Source organism: Amborella trichopoda, chromosome 11, assembly GCF_054954075.1.
Source record: "Amborella trichopoda isolate Santa Cruz 75 chromosome 11, AtrichopodaSantaCruz75HAP2 v2.0, whole genome shotgun sequence".
Taxonomy (NCBI): Eukaryota; Viridiplantae; Streptophyta; class Magnoliopsida; order Amborellales; family Amborellaceae; genus Amborella; species Amborella trichopoda.
In genome coordinates, this window is record NC_142346.1 from 41,175,860 (window position 1) to 41,199,780 (window position 23,921).

Consider the following 23,921-nt stretch of genomic DNA (forward strand, 5'->3'; position numbering starts at 1 on the left):
CATAAAAGGATTTTTGTGAAATCCCTCATTTTCACTGTTTGGTTACACAACAATTGGGGTGTGATAGGAAAATGTATTACTGTCGATGGGGTCAAAATAATGAAATCAATTTACCACCTACAAAGCTATGAAATGGATTACACAGGGTGACGGGTAATCTATTCCCCATCGGACCCGAAAAAAACCCTCAACTATGCTTTGTTCTACGGGGAGCTTGAGGTCCGTTTAACCCCCTTCTATGCACGCTAAATCCCATTTGTCGCTCCATTCTCTCCAAGCTCACGCCCAATCCCATAGAGTTCCATATACATCTCTCTCTCTCCCCTTTGGGGCTTTTCTCATTGCTCTAGGGTTTTTTCTCTCTCTCCCCTTTGGGGCTTCTCTGTGCTCTAGGGCTCTCTCTCTCTCTCCTTCTCCTCCTCGTCTCCCTCTTCCATGCCTTCATATTTCAAAATATACCCACAAACTATTGGCAATCTGATCCGCACCCAATCTCCTTGGTATTTTAAAAGCTTTATTGTTATGATTCAGTCTGAGTTATTATGTAAAGTAGTTTGGTAAGGCAATTTAATTGTTTTTCTTTGTATAGATTGTTTGTGGTGGTGTTCCTTTTATCCGTGCATGCTTTTTGCATACACTTCATTTTGTCTTTTTTCAATCACAGAAGACCCACTTTTGAGTCATTTCTCTCTCTAAAAGAAAATCGTTCTATCCTTCTCCACGTTGATTCAATATGGGTCCAAAACGTTTTTTCCTTTCACCTCAATCTCATTAAATCATGTCTTTGTACTTTCTAAAATACCCATATCCCAAAAAATTTCATATCTATTATATGTAATTCATTGTATTATACCTCCATTTTGCTCTCGAGAGCTATTGATTTTATAGCTTTTAGTTGGTTGGTCTCAAACTCAGTAGTATGCATCTTTTGTTTGCTCTTAAGTCTACAACTTATATTTTGCAGCCATGCTAATTCGATAATTACTCAAAGTAGTACATTCTATTTATATTCTATAATTTTTGCATTTGTCTAGATTTACATAGGCTTACCATGGATGCAATATAGGCTTTGATAGAGAGGAAACAATAATTTATTTGCTTGAAATATCTTTTGATTTTTTGTCTTTTTTTTGGCATTACTGCCCAAAACAAAAGCATCTCTATGATAGTAGCACATAACAATATGAAAATCACATTTTCTTTTTCCGGTGGTTGGTCACTATTAAAGTTTTCTATTCGTTTCATTTGCTTGATTTCATACTGGTTTTCTTGCATTGGTATCTTCTTTGATCTTATATAATGATCTATCTTTTACCATGGTGAATAACAATCAAAATCTCAAGTATAAAAGAAAAGATGAAAATAGCCGTGTCACTTCCTGAAGCTGCTAGTATTCTAGCTGTAATAGGTGTTCTACTAGCGACCTATGTGCATAAATCATCTTCACCAAAACATAATTCAATTGGTACAAAGTACCATAAAACTATAATTAATAAGTGATGATGATGACAATATTCTCTTTGGAAATTAATGACTTCATTCACCTATTACCGAAATAATTATACAGAGAAGAGTGATAAAATAAACCCCTGTGGATATTACCTTAACATATTAGAAAACAAAGTAGTTTTATTTGATATTTTATCATAAGAAGGAAAAAAAAAAAGGTATGAAAAAAAGGTATAAAAAAGCCCACATTACTGTAGATAAAATTAACCCAGTATTTCCTAACCAAAATGTCGGTAATGTATTTCCCAGATTTCTTTTGGACATAGCCAAACAGTAACAATGTATTTTCAATGTTGCATCTAGATACTACCCAAACGGTACCAATCCATTTACAGGTAATGTAGTATGTTAGTAATGTATTGCACCATTAATATATTACCCAATCAATATGTTTCCAAGTACCCATAGGAATTCAATTAGGATGGTGCTAGTTAAACGCTATTTTGGTTATCATCGAAATACGTGTTATTTGGATAGAACATTTTTCTGGAATCAGTTTGCTTCCATAATGAGATCTTTCATTGTCCTCTATTGTACAAAAGAAGAGTACGTCCCTTTCTTTTTTTAAGAAAAAGAGGAGTACATGCCTGTACAATTTTCTCTGAATTTTTTCAGATTTTGCTTGCTGCACTTTCTTTTAGGAGCTGATTATTGTTGACTTGTCCTTTGAACACTCTACTTGAATATAGAAAGAAGAGGCAGCTCATCAACACCAATTTATATTGCATGCGGCATTGGATATTGTTCAAGACCTTGCATGGACAACAAGTGTTATGTGAGTGTATTTGTTATTGTTTCTCTCCACTCTTAGTTCTCACTACCTTTGCACCACTAAGCACTCACAAGGCCCTGTAGATCTCCCAATAAAAAGGGTGCTTACCCAAAACTGCAGGGATGTAGGACGCCTTTGGACCACAAAACCTTATCAACAAAAGATTCCCTGAAATAATGAGCTTACCCTATTGACCTCTAGTTCTATGATGTATCTCCAATGTTTTTCTCTTTCTTCACCCTTCAACAGAACTGTAACTATGCTACCTGGAATGTTCTAAATGCAGGTTCTTGAAGGCAATGGATAGATTTAGTGATCTGGTGGTGTCAGTTTATGTTACTGCTGGTCATATCCTACAGTATTATATGTTAATTTGTTTCATTCTTTGTGCACGAGAGGAGTGTTTGATATCTGATGACTGTAAACCTTAGTTGATGATGTTCTGTAAAGGAAGGGACAAATTCATTGTTAATGCTAGCAGTTCCGATCTGACCGGCCGGTTAGCAGTTAGATCGGCCGGTTTTGCGTTCACCGTGTTGGAATTAACACATTTAAGTATGCTCTTAGTAATAGTGTACATTTAGATAAGTAAATGAACATGACAAATTTAATAGATTTGGATTGCAATAAAAAAATTTTGAAGTACCTGTAGCATAGGCGCTAGCAGAAACCTCAAACTGAAATGGAATGGTGTGCATCATAAAAATAGAAAACATGGAGCAATTACAGGTGAGGTAAATCTTTGCTCTCAATGGCGAAACCACACAGAAAAATCAACCGTAAGGCAAAGGAGAGGGAAAGAAAGAGAAGGGAGATTCTAGAGAAATTTCCTCGCAAGTGCCCGAACTTTGGTATCGAAGTGAGAGGAAGTTATCCGTGATCCCGGCAAGTACAGTGGGTTTAGGAGAATCTGCGAAACATTCATATTGTCAAAAATAACACGAGAAATATAATACCAATATTGTAAAAGAAATGAAAAACAAAGTAGTACAAGAAATGAGATAAAAGTAAACGGGAATGTGGTAAAATCAGGATTCATATAAAAGGTTCAGAAAGAGCTGAAGTTAGAACAGTCATTGATGGTGCTTTTCATATCTTTCTTATTTGGCTAAGATATCAAAATAAGCAAAAGATGAAACATTAGATTGGTCCGCATTGTACTGAATATTGGGGAAACATCTATATTACAAAAGCGCAGCAATCTGCTTGGAGGCAAACCCGGATCTTCCTTCACATGCAATCTTTATTTCGTATCAAAGGCGCAATAACATAAGTAGCAAATTCAATTCTTCGGTCTAGAATAATTGGGATGGAAACTCTAACTAAAATTACTAGGCCCTCCAAAGAGATGAACTAAACAATACACAAAATGTTGAACTTTGGTAGATGATATAATTTAAAATAAAACACGAGTTATTCCAAAAAGGTCACCAGTTAAATGCCAACAAAATTCGACTCATCGGTGAATAAACCAGTTACTACCCCAGGAATCAGTCCATAGAGCATGCTGTAACCAGCTGTTTCAATGCTGATAGAAATCCAAATCTCGCACAAGTTAACAACCAATGGTGACACTTTCGCAAATAGGTCATGGCATATCAGTAAGAACTACTACCAACCAAGGTTATAAAAACCCTTATGGCTCTTTGTTTATGTTGGGGAAATGGAAGCACTTTGGCTCTCTAATTAATCGAGGGAGCTCTTCAGAGGTATTTAGAAAAAAACAAGTAATTTTCAAAAAATATGAGTGACTAGACATTTTTTAAATAAATCAAAATGTAAAGTATGGTGAGAGATATGTATGATGGAACGGTTACTAGTGTACGAACAACTAATGAAGAAACGAGTGAGTTTTCAATGACAATAAGTCTACATTAGGGGTCAGCATTGAGCCCGTACCTCTTTGTCATAGTTATGGACAACTTAACTAGGCACCTACTGGATGAGGTACCGTTTTGCACGTTGTTTTGATTGATGAGACCCAAAATGGCATCAACACAAAGTTAGAACTTTGGAAGGATGTTCTAGAATCCAAAGGTTTTAAAATTAGTCGGACTAAGACAAATATGGAATGAAAATTTAATAATAATAGGGGTAGAGAAGAGGAAGTAGTTAAAATTGACGGCCAAAAAGTACAAAAAAGACCACACTTTTGATATCTTGGGTTGATAATCCAAGACAATGAAGAGATCGAGGAAGATGTCGCACACAAAATTAGAGCTGGGTGGACGAAGTCGAGATGTGCAACTGAAATTTTATGTGATCGCCGCATACCAATGAGGCTGAAGGGCATGTTCTATAGGACAGCGGTAAGACCAGCTTTGCTCTATGAGGCAGAATGTCGGGCAGACAAAAAGCAATATATTTAGGTGGGCCGGCCATGTGTGCTGCCGACTAAATATGAGGCAGAATGTTGGGTGGACAAAAAAACAATATACTTAGAATGAGTGTTGCAAAAATGAGGATGTTGAGATGGATGAGTGAAAAGACAAGAAGGGATAGAACTCACAATGAATCTATTTGAGAGAATTTAGACGTGCCACCAATAGGCGATAAAATGAGAGAGTAGACTTAAGTAGGTTGGCCATATGTGGTGCTGACCAAATACAGCACTTGTTAGGAGGTGCAAATTAGTTCAAGTGGAAGGACTGAAAAGGGCAACGGGTAGGCGCAAAAGGACGTGGTTGGAAGTAGTCTTAAAAGACATGGGGCCTTATGGCCTCACTGAGGATATGGCTTTTAATAAAGTAGAATGGAAAGAACCAAGATTCATGTAACCGACCCCAATTAATTGAAAAAAGGCAAATGATAATGATGATGATCAAAATGTAAAGTATATTCTTTATATTCATATTATCACAGACATACTACTATAAAAAATTTAATACTGTAGAGGGACACTTTACCAAATTTTATATACATCAAGGGCATTCTGAAATTTTTGATGGATCAACTTTGCATTTATTTGAGGTATACAAAAAGGTATGTGATGAAATCAGCTATAAAAGGTGTGGATAATGTTTGTTTGTAAAAAATGTTGGTTTGGTCAAGAGAGCGCCCATTTGTGTCTTCGGATGGTTGAGATTGGGAGATACATCTGACTGGTCAGCCAGCCCCATCCTTGGGCCAGAGAGACAGCAATGGAGTTTGCTTCTCTCCAAGTTTGGTTGGAAGTGTTTTTTATGGACCCACAGATGTGGAAAATTTAAGGGGAATTTTTTAAATTAATGCCAATATAGTGAAATATACCATGCAATAATTTGCTTTGCTTCAGTTTAAATGTAAAACCTAGAGATTTCAGCTGAAAGGGCTGAAGCAACGTGAAATTGATAACAAAGCTGACCAATATATTGTTTTAAAGTTTTTCGCTAAACACGCTACTGCAAACATGGAGCATGCTTTTATACACGTTTGCATTTTGTTAATATTTTGAATAGCACATACAAGCATTTCAAACTGCAACACGTTGCCATGCTTAGGAAACCGAACCTGAAGAATCCGTCTTTGTGAATCTCCAAAGCAACCTGGCCCAGCTTGGCTAGACTGGCCTGGTCCAGCCAGTTAAGCCTGGCCTAGGATATATGTGGCCCATACGGCCAGGCCTGGCAGATCATGGCCCAGCATGGTCGCATCAGTTCTTGTCTCGGCCTGTCCAAAGCTAAAGAGAGGGTAAATGCCCAACCTGGTCCTTCCTATGCGCAAGGCCGGGGGGCTCCCGACTGTGGGCCTGGGCCAGTCCCGGCCTAACCCAGGCTCAGCCCGGCCTAACCCAGGCCCAACCCATTGCTATCTCTAATCCATGTTACATAAGGACTGAATTAACCTAACTAACCATAGTTTGATGCGGGTCTAACAAAATGCAGCTTAAAGATAAATTAATGATAGAAGGATATTGTAAATCTGATTAATGTAAGACTGTTTACTTGCTTTTGCTTAATGACAAGTATATTATGAATCTAATATTACTGGCCATTCTTCATGTACCTTGGATTTTCTATTTATGGAAGTATAGCATGAACACATTGCATAGATTGTGATACAAAAGTAGTGCATCCACCATCCCTATTGGTGGTGGAGATGAACCACTGTAAGGATGTAGCTCCACCATGCATATGGAGCGGTTCATCTCCACCAGCTGCTTGCTGAACAGATCATAGATGTGTTGCCTCTGCATATCACAGCATACACAATGTATGTATGGTATTACTTGCAATTGTGAAAAGCTAGTCCAAAAGACATCAAATAGGCGAAATTTTATCTTCTTGGTAAAAACATTCTTCATCACTACCTTTAACTAGATAGATACATGTTGCCAAAAATATTACAAAATTCAAATAAAATCAATCCAAAGCAGTTTACAACACAACAAATCACATAATATATATATATATATATATATATATATATATATATATATATATGTGATCTAATGCAACGGTTGTATCATAGTATAATGCAACTACACTTCTAGCAAACCAAAATTGGAGATTTTATTTTCAAAAATTGGAGATGCGAATGGTTTGATAAGCAAATAGGAATGATGCATGAGAGTGTGAAGAAAGATTATGCTGAACTTCACAAGAATTAACCATTATTTACTAAAAGCATTAGTGAAGACAGTAGCATCACCTTTATATAAAGCTCATGAACCTCTTGGAAGAAGCTCTTTATGCCATCCTCATTGCGGGAGTCATGAAGAAGCATCAATCTAGTATGTATGGCCAGTTAATGAAAAGAAATATTCTAACCACATAAACATTCAACAGTAGAAACAACGATTAACAAAACACTCCAACATCAACTTTGTAAGAGACCAGCTAACAACAAAACACATAGCATTGATTTCAAAAACAGCCAAATACAAGATAAACTCAAACCAATACAAGTTATTGCAACCACATTGATAACTGTGGAATCATCATCATCATCATCAAAGCATTTTCCCAACTAATTGGGGAATCTTCATCTGCCATTCTTCTCTATTACATACTTTCAGTGAGGCTATAAGTCCTCATATCTTTTCTCACTACTTCCAACTATGTCCTTTTGGACCTACCTCTTGCCCTTTTTGAGCCTTCCACTTGAACTAACTCGCACATCCTAACATGTGTTGTATTGGGTTTGCGTTGCAAAAGGCCAGGCACCTAAGTCTACTTTCTCTCATCTTATCTCTATTCATGCCACACCTAAATTCTCCCAAATGTGTTCATTTCGAACTCTATACCTTCTTGTCTTGCCACTCATCCATCTCAACATCTGTACTCAACAACACTCATTCTATGGGTATGTTGTTTCTTAAATACTCAGCATTACACCCCATAAAGCAAAGCTGGTCTCACAGTTGTTCTATAGAACTTTCCTTTTAGCTTCATTAGTATGTGGCGACCACATCAAACTCTCGTTGCACATCCATACCTTGCCCACCAAGCTCTCATTATATGTTCAACATCTTCCTTAATCTCTCCACTTTCCTAGATTATTGACCCAAGATGTTGAAAGTGCACTCTTTTTGGTATTTCTTGGCCTTCAATCTTAACTACTTCCTCGTCTCTACTCCTATTGTTACTACACTTGTATTCCATATACCCTATCTTAGTCTGGCTAATTTTAAAACCTTTAGATTCTAGAGCATCCCTCCAAAGTTCTTTGTGTTTCGGGTCTAGTAAACTATAGAATAATTGAGATATTAGAGCATTGATGGAATACTGGTTCGACTTAAAAAGGCATTATTGCATTAAGCAATAAGAAATATATTAATAATTCAAAAACAAATGATAAAATAAGAAGATCAATCAATTGCCTAATTGGTTCTCAAAGAACACTTATTTTGTTAGAAAAACATGCAAATTCTCAAAGGCGTAACTATGCAAAGTGAATAATTCTCCAAGATTTGCAAGCACTTAAAATATAACATGAGCATCATATTAACTGCACGCTTCAAGTTAGATAAGGTCCACATGTCTGACAGGTGTTAGAACCCACTAATCTCAGCATCCTTTGAACACACTTAGACGTGTTACACAAAATTTTGAATACAATACCAGGTAGTGATCAAAGGGGTCACCTAGCAATTGCCTATGTCAAGGCAACTGCATGTAACCTCGCCTATAAGAAAATAAATGCTGAGAAAATAAACGATAGCCAGCCACCTTGACTTGTATTGCAATCACCTACCAACTAGCATCTAGGATGTAGAAGCTTGCCACCAAAAATTTATACCCTCAGGTTCTTGCTGTGGGTCCCCATGTTTCTAGGGTATTTTACACATTTTAGGCAGGACTTTCAAGGGAAACACTATCCTCACAAGAACTCAGAGATTTTACTGTGTGAGCATAGATTTGAATTTAGAATATAGTTTTGAAAATAAAAATTATTTATTTCACAAATCCAAAGTGATAAAAATCCACCTAGTTCTTTTGATGGATGTTCAGACTATAATTTGGGACTGGGAAATATGGGTAAGATTTCTCGAGATGAAGGTAGGGAGGTTAAGAGATATGCCAGCCCCACAGGAATACTTCTAAATTAGCAGAGGCTCGTGAGTTGTTTACAGGTCCACAGATCCGCCCCTCCATCTAAGGAATCCATTAGCATTATAAGGGGAGTGTCACAATCTCATAAGAAAAAGGCCTTTGTTCCACACAGGATAGCTATGACATTAGTAAGATCTTCGATGTTTGTGGCACTACAAATGCGACCTTTGTGCACATTCTTAAGGTAGATAGCCAAGAGGTTGATACACTTTATGTCAACACAATTACAGCGTTGGAATACTGAGATGTTGTCTTGACATCTATTTCCCAATTGAAGCAGACCTGGACTCTGAAGCATGTGACCTTTGTTTTATATTTTTTGAGTTTCTTTGTAATTTTATTAGTAATAAAGCTTTTGGTTGATGATCCAAAAATTATAGCATAGGAAACAGATGGGAAAAACGAAAAAGATGGGCAACAACACAAATGTGTTTGTTATCTGCATCCCCAAATGAGTTCTAATAACAGCTGTATACAACATAAAGTCAAGCTATTTCCTCAATTATGCTGGAGAGATACACACATATGTAGTAAGACCATTTCAACAATATTATGCATGTAACAAATATGTGATACAGATGTTAGACAACTGTATTACAAACGTATCAACATGAGTTAAAAGTAACAGTAAATAAGGTAAAGAAACATCAAAGTGAGGGTTACCATGTCAAATGGAAGTTCCATGGGTTTCTCAAATTTGTGGCTTTGGTGAGAACTCCTACTTACAAGAACCTCATTTCGGGGTAGTTCCCATAACTCATAAGTCAAAACCAATACTCGCTAACTCATTTGTGTTCCCTGGTGCAAAATCTTCTCTCTTGCTCTTGCTCTTGTTCCCATCATTTCTTGGGAATTTCTAGTAACAATTACTACACATGAATCTCTATGTAGTTAGAGATAGCATGAAATGAATCAGTATTCCATTCCACGGATAACTTATATAACATACAGTCTACGTAGTTAGCGACAGCATGAAATGAATCAGTATTCCATTCAGGGATAACTTATATAACATACATTGTTCTTATACTCTTGTAATTCAACAAGCTTTCAATATCCCAGATACTAAAAAATATCTCCTCTGCCAAACAAAGCAACCTAAGATCATGGTCCTTCCAATGGATAACTTGTATTTATTTGGATTATGCAAAGATTTAGAGATTATATCTAAGAGATTGTACCTAAGAATAGGTGCAGCATTAGATACATTCTTCAGCCTGACATGGCGAAAATAACTACACCACTTGAGCAATGTTAACATGGGAAACTTCTATTTGGGGTACTAACCAAAAAAAGATAAGACTACAGGGGTTGTAACCTTACATTGGTGCCCACCACCATGAAATCATCTCCAATGCTACATCTATAAGCAGATGGGGCAGTCCCAAAATGCATGTGATAATGTGTTTCTCGACTTCTCTGACTCACAATCATCCCATGGCGCAGGAAGCCTCTCTGTGGTTAACTAGGTACCATCCAAATTATATTGGGATCTTCAGAAGCAAATTCACTTTGACATTTGTGTCCAGTTCAAACATTTTTCTAACTGCTGACAGACAGTAAAATACAAACAACAAAATTTCCAGCTATCATATCAGCACAGTGCATCTACTTGTATAAATGTCCAACAAGCAATTACAACAGAAAACATCAGAATCAACATAGGCGATCATTTTACAGCTCCTGAAAACAATTTGATCCAAAACTTAAGCATTAACAGTGAATTTGTCCTTTCCTTTACAGAACATCATCAACTAAGGTTTACAGCCATCAGATTTCAAACACTCCTCTCGTGCACAAAGAATGAAACAAATTAAAATATAATACTGAAGGATATGACCAGCAGTAACATAAACTGACACCACCAGATCACTAAATCTATCCATTGCCTTCAAGAACCTGCATTTAGAACATTCCAGGTAGCATAGTTACAGCTCTGTTGAAGGGTGAAGAAAGAGAAAAACAATGGAGACACATCATAGAACTAGAGGTAAATAGAGTAAGCTCATAATTTCAGGGAATCTTTTGTTGATAAGGTTCTGTGGTTCAAAGGCTTCCTCTATCCCTGCAGTTTTGCATAAGCACCCTTTATTGGGAGATCTACAGGGCCTTGCGCAAGTGCTTAGTAGTACAAAGGTAGTAAGAACTAAGCGGGGAGAGTAAAACAATAACAAATACTCACATAGCACTTGTTGTCCATGCAAGGTCTTGAACAATATCCAATGCCGCATGCAATATAAATTGGTGTTGATGAGCTGCCTCTTCTTTCTATATTCAAGCAGAGTGTTCAAAGGACAAGTCAACAATAATCAGCTCCTAAAAGAAAGTGCAGCAAGCAAAATCTGAAAAAATTCAGAGAAAATTGTACAGGCATGTACTCCTCTTTTTCTTAAAAACAGAAAGGGACATACTCTTCTTTTGTCCAATAGAGGACAATGAAAGATCTCATTATGCAAGGACACTGAATCCAGAAAAATGTTCTATCCAAATAACACGTGTTTCAATGATAACCAAAATAGCGTTCAACTAGCACCATCCTAATTGAATTCTTAGGGGTCGCTTGGGTACCTGGAAACATATTGTCTGAGTAATATATAACTGGTGTAATACATTACCAGCAAATGGATTGTTACCGTTTGGGTAGCATCTAGATGCAACCTTGAAAATACATGGCTACTGTTTGGCTATGTCCAGAAAAAATCTGGGAAATGCATTAACGACATTTTGGCAAGGAAATACTGGGTTAATTTTATCTACAGTTATGTGGGGTTTTTTATACCTTTTTTTCTTCCTTTTTATGATAAAATATCAAATAAAATTACTTTGTTTTTTAATATGTTAAGGTAATATCCACATGGGTTTATTTTATCCCTCTTCTCTCTATAATTATTTCGGTAATAGGTGAATGGAGTCATTAATTTCCAAAGAGAATATTGTCATCATCACCACTTACTAATTATAGTTTTATGGGACTTTGTACCAATTCAATTATGCTTTGGTGCAGATAATTTATGCACATAGGTCGCTAGTAGAACACCTCTTACAGCTAGAATACTAGCAAATTCAGCAAGTGATGCGGCTATTTTCATCTTTTCTTCAGACTCGAGATTTTGATTGTTAATCACCATGGTAAAAGATAGATCATTATATAAGATCAAAGAAGATACCAATGCAAGAAAACCAGTATGAAATCAAGCAAATGAAATGAACAGAAAACTTTAATAGTGACCAACCACCAGAAAAACAAAATGTGATTTTCATCCTGTTAAATGCTACTATCATAGAGATGCTTTTGTTTTGGGTTGTAGTGCCCAAAAAAAAATGAAAAATCAAAAGATATTTCAAGCAAATAAATTATTGTTTCCTCTCTATCAAAAGCCTATAGTGCATCCATGGTAAGCCTATGTAAATCTAAACAAATGCAAAAAACAATAAAATATAAATAGAATATACTACTTTGAGTAGTTATCGAATGAACGTGGCTGCAGAATAAAAGTTGTAGACTTGAAAGCAAACAAAAGATGCATACTACGGAGTTTGAGACCAACCAACTAAAGCTATGAAATCAATAGCTCTCTAGAGCAAAATGGAGGAATAATACAATGAATTACATATAATAGATATGAAATCTTTTGAGAAATGGGTATTTGAGAATGTACAAAGACATGATTTAATGAGATTGAGGTAAAAGGAAAAAACAATTTTGACCCATATTGAATCAACGTGGAGAAGGATAGAACGATTTTCTTTTAGAGAGAGAAATGACCCAAAAGCGGGTCTTCTATGATTGAAAAAAGACAAAATGCAGTGTATGCAAAAAGCATGCACAGGCAATAGAAACACCACCATAAACATTCTATACAAATCTTAGAAATAAAAAAAATCAAATTGCCTAACCAAACTACATTACATAATAACTCAAAATGAATCATAAGAATAAAAAGCTTCTAAAATACCAAGGAGATTGGGTGTGGATCAGATTGCCAATTGTTTGTGGGTATATTTTGAAATATGAACGCATGGAGGAGAGGAGGAGGAGGAGGAGGAGGAGAAGAGAGAGAGAGAGGGAGCCCCAGAACAGAGAGAGAAGCCCCAAAGGGGAGAGAGAGATAATCCTAGAGAAATGAGAAAAGCCCCAAAGGGGAGAGAGAGAGAGATGTATCTGAAACTCTAAGGGATTGGGCGCGAGCTTGGAGAGAATGGAGCGACAAATGAAATTTAGCGTGCATAGAAGGTGGGTTAAACATACCTCAAGCTCCCATAGAACAAAGCATAGTTGAGGGTTTCTTTCGGGTCCAATGGGGAATAGATTACCCGTCAACCCCTGTAATCCATTTCATAGCTTTGTAGGTGGTAAATTGATTTCATGATTTTGACCCGTAGACGGTAATATATTTTCCTATCAGACCCCAGTTGTTGTGTAACCAAACAGTGAAAATGAGGGATTTCACAAAAATCTTTTTCTATGCAATGGATTGTCTGGTAGGCAAAAGGCCCCTTAGACAAAAAGAGAACATGCACAATCTTATCAAAATAAATAAAAAAAACACTAAATCTTAGGCTTAATACAAAGCGAATCAGAATTACAAGCCTGTTACACAAAGTTAATAAACTCAAGGAAGAAGCTGAAGTAATCAGGTGACTCAGAAGCGAGTCCAACATACAAATAATCAAACCTTGCGCTATCAATATATGAGCACCATTATTATTAGCACCATTAATGTTAGTGATGAGCACAATCAATCAAGACTGACAGCTCTTGAAACTAAACATCAGCAAAAATAATTTAAAAGAATACATTAGAGAATTCGGCACCAATAAGCGATAAGATGAGAGAGAGTGGACTTAGGTGGGCTGGCCATGTGCGGTGCAGACCAAGTACAACACCTGTTAGAAGGTGCAAGTTAGTTCATGGGGAAGGCTCAAAAAGGGCAAAGGATAGGCCCAAAAGAGCATGGTTGGAAGTAGTGAGAAAAGATATGGGGACTTATGACTTACACTAAGAGTATAGCCCTTAATAAAGCAGAATGGCAAACCACGATTCGTGTAGCCGACACCTATTAGTTGAGAAAAAGCTTTGACGATGATGATTAGAGGATTCAACGAAGATAGAATTGAAAATCAAATAAAAGACAAGTTGAATTAGACTAATAAATCATGAAGGGCCAGCACAACATGGGCCCAAAACCCAAATGAAACATATCAACAATAAATCAGAATCGAATCCTCGAAATCTATAAAGTTATAAGGTTGAATAAATTACCTACAATTCTACTAATCAAATACAGTTCAAGGACTCACAAAAATTAGGACTCAAGGATTCACAGCAGAAATAAGGTAGAATAGAATTGTATATGCGATTAACAATCTGTACTAACAAAAACAATGCCTCGTGATAAGGCAAGCTTTCCACAAACATAATACAATAAGATACCTGGATGCCTGTTTAATGAAAATTTGCCTGCCTGACCACCTAGGTGACCCAGGGCCAACCTGAAGTGAATGGGGCCTAGGTGAGTCCCTATTCGGACATGTACCGGGCCACATACCCAACCTCCTATTTGCCCCAAGGGGCAATTGGAAGCAAACAGGAGGCAGCCCGGGGCGCGTTAGGAGATGCACGTAGGATGCCTGTTGCCTGCAGCCTGCCTAGGCGGCGGATGATACACTTGGTGGAGGGGGGAAAAGAGACCTCGACAAATGGCAAAAACTGACAATTCCCCTACCTCCCCCCAATCGTAAGGAAAAGATTCAAAAAAATAGGTGATAGGGATCAGTTGTCTCAATTTGAAGTCCAATGGTATTATCAAGCAGGTCTATCATTCAATATTGCTATGTTGAAAGTAATGGGACAATTTGGGCTATGATATAAGGCCCCTACACAAGGTGGTATAGCTCACAAATGAGTACCTTAAGACCATAAGGACACATGGGGCTTAGTCAGATCACCAAAATAATGAGATAACTATCAACACTCCGTGGCCACAAGTCATTCTAAAGGAAAATCATCTTCCTCTTCTTATCCATGATCCCTGCAACTATAACTAAGCCATCGTTGTGCTGTTGGACCTTTCAGCCTAATTCCTACCTCAAAAAATCATCGGAGGATATAATCACGTAGCCAAGGGCGATATCAACAACTCCACGAATGTTTGAAAATTAAACAGTGCCAAGACAACAGCAATATCCCAAAGTGACAGCCATGTAACAATTTCATGAATGGAACTTTTTATCTTTTTTAACATGCATTAATGAAATTTTCTGTTACTAATTCATAAAGTAGCAAAACTATCAGCTCTAAGAAAGTCCACAGAAGTAATCATGGTTAAGATTTAGACAGTTAGCATTTTTGTGTAAGAAACGTTCTCACAAATGTATCTCCTGTATAGCGCTAACAGGAAATCGGTTTGGATTCCAAAACAAAAAGTGTACTCCTGTTTCTGGTTTTGGATAAAGTCAAAAGAATAGATACGTGATAGCAAGGTTCCTATTTCTCAAATTTATCGATTTCAACGATCCACCAAAGCACGATTTTAGCCTTGTTTGTATGTTAGCAAATAATCCATGATGCCAAGCATAACAGTCTCTTCCAAGAAGTCCAAGTGAAAGCCAGCACAAAGGAACCATCAGGACAAGATCGACAATAAAGCACACCCCAGAATAAAAATGCAAGTACATGTGTAGTACCATTCCAAGCTTCATGGAAAGCCAGGGTGATCATCTTTAGAAAAGGAAGCATTAATTTCTCACATTATAGTTCCAACACTTCTGAAATTAAATAGACAAAAAAGACATACTTTAAGCGCAGAGCCCACTTCAGCTTCGTATATAGGAATGTCATTCCTGCTAACAATGACAAAACATGCTGTGCTTGCCATGACACTCTTCACAAATGTCTCTGCAACCGAACAATCATCAAGAAAGTGAATTCAATTTATCAGAAGGACAGGTAATCAGTAAACAACTATCCAATATTACATTGAGTAAACTAATATCCAGGTCAAAAAAAAGACTCAGTTTCATTCAGCCAGGATTCAGATTTTGATCCATAAAAAGTGAAAATCAACAATCGAAATTGACTCTTGAAGTAGCTCAAAATAGAAATTTCAAAGTGAAGTTGGTCACTTGAACCCGAGACATAGAGCATCCATCTTAAAGATGGACACAAATGTATGGTCCATCTAAAAATACTTAAAACTAATGGTTTAAATATTATTTTCATAAAATTGTTATTTAATTTTTAAATTTTATATATTTTTTGCATATTCATGATCTCCATGTTAGAGATTTTATGTTCCGTTAAAATTGGACCCAAAAACCCATCTCAAAAACATATTTTTAAGAGGGGACTCATTTCTACATGTGAGTCCAAGGACTCGTAGAAACTATATCCTTCATATATTCACATGCCCGGACACACAGACAAACACACACACACACATATCGAAAGGGCAATTTGGTTGGCAGGAGTTAACTTAGCTCTTTGAGGTGGGTTCTATGATTTGTTGGTTTCTGATTATTTTAGCCTTGAAAATAAATATCGGGCCATAACAATCAAACCAAAATCCAAGTCAACAATTTGACAGTTGTCATCACCAAATGAGAAGTTGACCCAAAAAAAAGGGCCACTCCATGAAGAAGAACCCTAACCAAATCTATTGTGACAAAATATACAAATCAATCAATATAAAAACAAATCATCCTCCAACAAAAACCACAAAGTATTCTCTATAAACCTGACCCAAAATCAGACATAAAAAGGGATATAACAAAAAAAAAAAAAAAAGACGATCAATGATCACCTACCAACCATGGGTCATATATACAAATTCCTTTGACAAGGTCCTATACAACAAAGAGATCAAATGACTCAATCATTTTCAAAGCCAACTAAGTTACCTACATAACATATTATCCTTGCAAAATACAACAAATTTTAAATAACAAATAATATAGTTTATCAAATTTCCCAACCAGACACTTCTAACAAATAACTCTCACAGAAGAGAGGAAATATCGGGAAAAGGAACAACAAAACTCAAGATAAAACTAATATCCCGTAGATGGAATCAGTAGATCGCAAATCATTATAGTTTCCATTACGCAAACTAGATCCAATAATACATCTTAATACAAAAACACACAAAAAACATAGAGGAATTCATAAAAACCCTAATCAAAATCTGAAACATAACTCTTTCAATCTCTATAAGGTAATACTCTTGCAAAATCCCTTACTGAAACCCTTAAAAACCAAAACATGCCCCTTCATCAAGATAAAGGGTATCCGTCCAAATCCTAAATGTATTAAAGACATACATAAGCACATAATCCATGGAATTAAAACACGTTGAAGGGTTTCAAAATCACAAAGCTTTGGTAGAGATATGTATAAGTTCAGAATAACCTAACAATAATTAAAGCCATAAATCACCAAACAAGAAACTAAAAAAAGACATGGCACACAAATAAAATACCATGAAAATGCCAAAAAGAGACTTTGAGAATGGAATGAAGAAATGTCAAATACTCTTATCTGATCTAGAGAGACGAGAGAGCTTAATAATAAATCTCAAAAGATAGGGGTTATTGATCGAAACGATATTAGGGTTATGTGTAATAATATCGTTGTGCTATTTTTTACGAATAAAATCAGTACACGTGGCTTCTAGCCCTCTAGATAAGCTTTAGTCCCTACTTGGATGAACGCACTGTTTGGACGAGCTCGTTGTAGCATTGTTCAAAGAAAATTAATTGCAATAGTGAATTATGTTTAGTTTATTCTTATGTATTTAAAATCATTTTAAATAAGCTTATAGGTAGTTTACTTATAATGTATCTTTAGTTTAGTCTTATGTATTTAAATTATTTTAAATAAGTTTATAGGTAGTTTACTTATAATTTTAAATGTTTTTACTCTATTAAGAGCAATTTACTGAAAATCACATGTTTTAGCTATAAGCAATAAAAAATTACTGCAAATTGTTAAAATAATGTTAATTTTGAGCTTTGGCCTAAGTAGCAAAAACTAAATGAATAAATTATGCATAATCAAAGCTATGAACAAAACAATAACATCTAAGACACATTAATTCAAGATAAGATAATTTACTTTTGACATAATCACGTGATATTCAAACAAACTCTTAGACTACGGAGCAAGTTTTCGGAGGTCAACTCATAAAGAAAAATGTTTACATAAAGCATCAATAGAATTAAGGTGCACCTAATAAAACTGATAAAAAATTGTTGTTTCATTGCTCGAAAACTATTCAATTGATCATCTTAACCTCGATATGCATGAATATGAAAACAAAAAATATTTTGTATAAAATATTATATCTTGTAACATATTATCTAGACCGTTCATTTTTTTAAGTGCATGTGAGTCTTTTTTTTTTGGGTAAATCAGTAGGGGAGAAGGCCCCCAACTCATTTTTTATTAATAAAGAAAAGAAAGTACAACTCATAAATTTACAACCCCATAATAGGGCAGTTGTGTCACATTGCGAAATAACACAATAGAGAGAAAATCCGTTGGTCTATATTGCTAAACAGTAGCATTTGAGAAAGCTGTGGTTTTATTGGTAAGAATATCAGCCTCACGATAAATATGGGCTATGGTCCAAACACGATTGTAAAGCTTATAACGATAGTTAGCAACAACAATATTGAGTGCCCATGGCGATTTGCATCGATCACATATTTTATTAACCAATAATGACGAATCACTCTCAATCTACAGGAAAAAATAATTTAGCTGAATGGTCAGGTCTATGCCTGCTTGTAAGGCATGAAACTCTGCATAGTTATTTAGTGCTATTCCCAAAAGATTGCCAAAAGCTACAACGAAAGAACCAACATTACTTTTGATAATGCCTCCACCACCTACAAGCCCGGGATTTTGAAATGAAGTCCCATAAACATTTATTTTGAAATGATTTGGACGAGGAAAAAACCATGCAACTGATATGGAATGTTGTATTTTTGGTGACACCATGTAATCTGGAGGTTGTCAACAATTACTCTATCTGATAAGTGGAAGGACGGGGCTTTAGCATATGTCATCTCTCTTATATGAGAGATAAATTATCCTAAGCAAGATACCTTTTGGGAAAACTCGATGATTTCGTTCATCCCATAACATCCAAATTGTGGTGAAGAATACGAACAACCAAACGTTCAATAGACCTTATGATTTGAATCTAAAGGTAATCCATATCCTAAGCATGGCTGCAATTGATGTGTATGGAATAAGTCTTTTTACCATATCTCCATGCAACTGATCTCCAAATACCCTGTGAGAAGACACAATAGAAAAGAAAGTGGCAAATACTATCATCATTAAAATGGCAAAAGGGACACACTGGATCCTTAGGGATCCCTCTTTATTATAAAAGAGAGAAAGTAGGAAGTCGATGATGAATAGCCAGCCAAAAAAACCATATGGCCCTGGGGTAACACTTGAAGATCGCAAAGCTTTGAAGATTGGTTGAATGGTACCCCTGTGCCCAGCGAAATTCCATGAGTCATTAATAGAGAATGATCCATTAGTGTTTGTGGATCTACTAAATCAATACCATTTTTTGAGCTTTAAATTCTAAGCAGGGGTGGAAAATAGATTTTCAAGTTGTCATACAGATTTCCTACACCAAAAAAGCATGTTCTAGGAGGGTTTGGAGGTGCTATTTGTTTGTCTAACATTAACATGCTGTATTCACCGAAAAAAGGATTGACACATTACACAAGCCAAGCATAATTATAAAATGCATTGTATTTAATGGGAAACAACTACATGTACTTTCTTAGAAGACAAATGAATTTGCAATGATTTATCTTGGGGGTTAGAAGTTGAAAAGGGACTTTCAAAATTTTGGCATGAATTTAAAAAACACCCTTCATACTCTTATATCTGTTTATATCCAAATACATTCAGAAAGCTTATAATATCCAACTTAGTTCGAAAATTCCCTTATATTAAGCATACCTCTTAGTTTAACTCTAGAATCCGTATTTTAACCCTAGATGCAAATCCTAGGAAGCCTAATTTCCTCTCTCAAATAATAGCCATGGAACTTTGAATCATTTTTCCTATGTTTTACTTAGTCTAGGCTATTTACTAATAACAATTCATCCCATGCAACCATATAACTCCCCTACATCACACTCATCCACCTGACACACATATATCTACCCAATAAAAAAAAAAATACCTTCTAATCTTAACCCAAATACTTTTAGTCAAGCATCTTTCTATGATTAATCATTTTCAATAATTCTTTCTCTTTACTTACTTTTTACTTTCAAAAGTACAGCTCTAAATAGACGTGCACTCATCAAGTAAGTGTAATAAGCTTTTAAACAGTTAGGGTTTTCTCTTGTTGAGTTGTTTGTTTTCTATTTGCCTTGAAGATATGATGACGAGTGACGGGACACGGTCATTGTTTTTTTTGTGGATTATTGGTTCGTTAGGGTTATGCCTTGGAATAGTTTAAACTGATTTTTTATATGCGTAGAACCATTTCATCATTGTAATGGTTTATTTTTGTGTTTGAATCATTAATTAGTTAGGGTTATGCCATTAACTAGGGTTATCAAGACTGGAATAGATTGGTAGTCTGACGGCTAGTGCTTAAGCCGACATGGTTCACAATAGAAACCAAATTTGACAAAAAATGGGTTTAATTGGTTCAATCGGTTGGTTTAGACCAGTTTGTCAGACTAAGCAAAGTATGACATCACTTTTTTTTAACCTATTATTAATTTTCTCGTTACATTTAAAAAATCAGTTTAAACATTAGTCGCATCAATTTTAATTTGATCAGACCCCTTAAACCCCTTATTGATTTGGTCGTCAGTCCGATCTTAATAACACTACTTGCAACGGTTTCGGCTCAACGATGTTCTACATGTATTGGCCCCTTTCATTGATAAATGCACAGCATGCTCTCCCGGGAGCATGGTACATGAGTTCCAAATGAACTGTCGCCGCGACACCCCCCGTGTCCCCACCCCCAAAACACACGCTTAAACCCCCCGTTGCTGTCCCAAAACCCTAGCAACAGTCGTTCCCCTATCGTACTCTTCATGCACATTCTTAAAGAGTCCCATTCGAACGACCAGGGGCTTCAAGGTTTAGGGTTTTTTTGAACTAGCTAGGGACTCAACTTTCAAATTTGAGCAGGTTCTACAGCGATGGGAGGACCGACGAAGAAATTGGAATTTGATTCATTATTCGAACTTGTAAAGCCTCACATTCAATCATTTGATTACTTCAGTAAAGAAGGATTGCGGGCATTGGTTTCAAATTTAAAGCCTGTCACGGCTTATGAGCCCAATACTGAAAACAAGCTGAAATATATCCTTTCCATGGTTGTTAGCTTTTTTTTTTTTTTTTCAAGTTTATTTTCTTAAGCTGTCGCTCTTCTTACATGGAGTTTGTACTTGACCGCGTTTTACTCTGGTTGGAGGAGCCTGTCATATTCCCCCCTGAGATTAAAGCCACTTCCAAAACTGAGGCGAAAAAGTTGTACCCTTATCATGTAAAGTTGCGCAACTCTTGTTTATTTGAAGACTGGGCTTACGAGAATTCAGTCATTGGTTTGTTGATAGCTTCATATACATGATTGTGAATAATATCCAAAATGCATGCTATTTTTGCTTTCTGTTTTTTAATATCCAAAATTCATGCTTTTTATCTTTTCATTTCATAGTTTTAGATGTTGATCATCACCTTGTTTGAGAAGAAAAGAATGTCACAAATTTTGAATGGACAAAATCTACTATATTCCTGGTGGATACCTTGGGATAATTATGTAAGAAAATGGCCATCAGGTTTTAGAAGTGGACCTGTGGTTTTCTTGGCTCCTTTATATCATGGCTACTATTAATGTACCCATGTTAAGGCACCATGTAATGATGCTTCCTTTTTCTGTTTGTTTGGAAGCAGTGTAGGCAAGCTGGAACAACGTATCAAGGTAAATTTCACGTGGACGTATGTTTCCAATACAATGATGGGGTTGTGATAAGAGATTCGAAGTTCAATTTTGGGTATCTACCTGTAATGTTAAAGGTTTGTTTTTATCTGCTCTTTGCTATCTTAGGAATTTAGCTTAGTTTGTTAGAGTTTAAAGTGATATATAGTATTTATATAAATGAATAATAATTTGTTCAATTATTATTTCCATGAATTAGCCAACTCCAATTAACTGGGAGAAGGCTAAAATGATGATGAAATGATGATGATGATTATTATTTTCATGAATGCTAGTTATTTTTTTTGCTGTCTGGAATTCTCAGAGTGCAGTTCTCATGCTTGTAATGGTATCCTGCTCATCCCATTGGCTAACAATCCTAACATATTGGATTTCTAAAAGTGCTTCAGTGGTCCTATGCTGGGGACGTCCTTGTCTGTGAGGACAGACTTAAGAAATTAGTTAACTTTGATCTGTAGTATATTTGCCAGAGAGAGAGAGAGAGAGAGAGAGAGAGAGAGAGAGAGAGAGAGAGAGAGACTCCGATTTGTAGTCAAAGGGAAGTACGATTTGTGGTTAAAGGTAAGGGTGCATCAAGTTAGGACTTACTTCAAGTAGAAGCTTGGAGAGCCTAACTCATATGGTATTTATTGATGTGCCTCCATGCTAACTGCATTTGTAATGTTTGTGTATATATTGTTTATGTGTGGAATTCATATATGTCATTGTGACTAAAGACTTAAGTAAAACATAAAATTCCCGTTCATTGTGCATTATGTAGTTTGCGTGAAATATATTGCTGTTCAGTTGTAATGCACACTTGTTTTTTTATTTTATTTTATTTTATGTTGTCGGGTATAATATTGTATATGCCTGAAGAGCAAGGACGTTGCGGTTATCTTATGTTGTATGTGTATCCCATCAGAGGCTTTGGACCCCTAATTAAGGTAATGATGTTTGTGAGGAATTGGATAAAGATAACTAATTCATTTAATAACTGTCTGCAGAAGTGAGACAAAGAAAAATGAAAATTTCAAATCATTTCCTGGTAACGATTTGTGTGGAATATTTTAAACCCCACCATAGTAGGACAGGACAGTTATCGTTTGTATTTGTGGTAGTTTATATCTTGCATATCCAATAACCTTTGTTTGCTATACATAAAAAATTAAAGGATGTCAATTTGATCACTGCAAGAACTGTTGTGTAGTTTTATTACCTATAAAAGAACCTTATGTATTTAGTTGCATTATTACATCATTCATATGTTAGTGTTATACCATGTTTTCAATATTATGATTGAAAGTTGGACTTAATCTGCAGTCAGAACTTTGCCATTTGCGAGCGATCAAACCAGAAAACATGGCTTCCTATAGAGAGGAGGCAACTGAAATGGGCGGGTAAGTATGAAATATTTGATATTTTACTTGAATGATTGACTTGTTTTTATGGTGGGACCTCTTGATTCTGCAACATGTCATACTTCTGTTACCGATCCCTAAACTTGTGAATGTTATAAAGAAGATACTTCATCATTATTATTATTTTTAATCGGTGTTTTTTTTTTAGAAATAATAAAACAGAAGGAAGACATCTGCATGTCTAACTTGCTTATGGTGGTAATATGTGTGAGTCCTGTATCTTTACCATGGGATGCTTAAATATGTTCAGTCTGTTTCAGAGTTAGCTTCATTGGGCATATGATGTACATTTGGGATGCTCCTTGTGGTATAATTTTACAAACATGACATGCTCTTTCTATGAGATCATGTGCCCCTTCCTGAGCCATAGTGTATAGTAATGATAGTTACATAATTCATACTTTGCAAGCTTCAAGAATTGGCGTTGAAAAGCCAGCCATGATAATATATTTCTGCCTTGATCTTCTGCCCAAGAGGAGTATTTGTTCCCGAGAGGTCTACTGCATGCATTTGATGATTCCCAAACCTCACTAACCATCTCTAAGATGCTGCCAAGCATGTTTCCTTTCGAGCTTTCATCAAAACCAAGTTTGGTGATAAACTTCGCAGGTAGATATAATCCACCATTTGTAGTAACAATTAATCATTCCTGTTGTAGTCCTTTCACAACATTGCCATGCCTTCATGTGTTGTCACGATCAAGTTATGCAGG

General features: G+C 36.0%; 2 protein-coding genes across 17 annotated transcripts in view; one reads left to right on the top strand and one right to left on the bottom strand.

Moving 5' to 3' along the window:
- Window positions 1-2,874: 2,874 nt before the first annotated feature.
- Window positions 2,875-17,348, bottom strand: LOC18432895 (SNARE-like superfamily protein). 14 transcript variants are annotated; one of them, XR_016044806.1, is made up of 7 exons: window positions 17,292-17,348; window positions 15,612-15,712; window positions 10,997-11,082; window positions 6,911-6,989; window positions 6,266-6,449; window positions 5,771-5,929; window positions 2,875-3,191 (listed from the first exon to the last, which is right to left on the bottom strand). XR_016044806.1 is itself a non-coding variant. In XM_088852336.1 (6 exons), the coding sequence occupies exons 1-5, from the start codon at window positions 16,625-16,627 to the stop codon at window positions 6,276-6,278; spliced, it is 447 nt and encodes a 148-aa protein (XP_088708462.1). In that variant the 5' UTR covers window positions 16,628-17,348; the 3' UTR covers window positions 2,875-3,191; window positions 6,266-6,275. The 14 variants fall into 14 exon arrangements, 3 of the variants coding, with proteins under 3 accessions (XP_088708462.1, XP_088708464.1, XP_088708463.1); XR_016044812.1 differs by lacking the exon at window positions 6,266-6,449 and adding an exon at window positions 9,478-10,713; XR_016044805.1 differs by having other exon boundaries at window positions 16,621-17,348.
- A 3,419-nt stretch (window positions 17,349-20,767) lies between these two features.
- The window catches only part of NRPA2 (nuclear RNA polymerase A2), a 122,105-nt gene continuing 118,951 nt past the window's right edge, over window positions 20,768-23,921 (top strand). For 2 of the 3 annotated variants that reach the window (XR_016044816.1, XM_088852341.1), the window contains exons 1-4: window positions 20,774-21,172; window positions 21,274-21,356; window positions 21,764-21,886; window positions 23,112-23,188. Coding sequence is in view for 2 of the 3 variants with exons in the window: in XM_088852341.1 (XP_088708467.1) it covers window positions 21,010-21,172; window positions 21,274-21,356; window positions 21,764-21,886; window positions 23,112-23,188 (446 nt within the window). In the remaining variant the exon portion in view is untranslated. Of the gene's footprint in view, window positions 21,173-21,273; window positions 21,357-21,763; window positions 21,887-23,111; window positions 23,189-23,921 lie in introns of all 3 variants that reach the window. The other variant, XM_020666417.2, reaches the window with a different exon arrangement.

Bases quoted from the DNA above. Each gene is read 5' to 3' on its own strand.
- LOC18432895 (XM_088852336.1), bottom strand. The intron at 11,083-15,611 runs GTATGTCTTTTT...GCTTGAATATAG, and splicing joins AAGTGGGCTCTGCGCTTAAA to AAAGAAGAGGCAGCTCATCA. The intron at 6,450-6,910 runs GTGATGCTACTG...TGTGATATGCAG, and splicing joins TTCATGAGCTTTATATAAAG to AGGCAACACATCTATGATCT.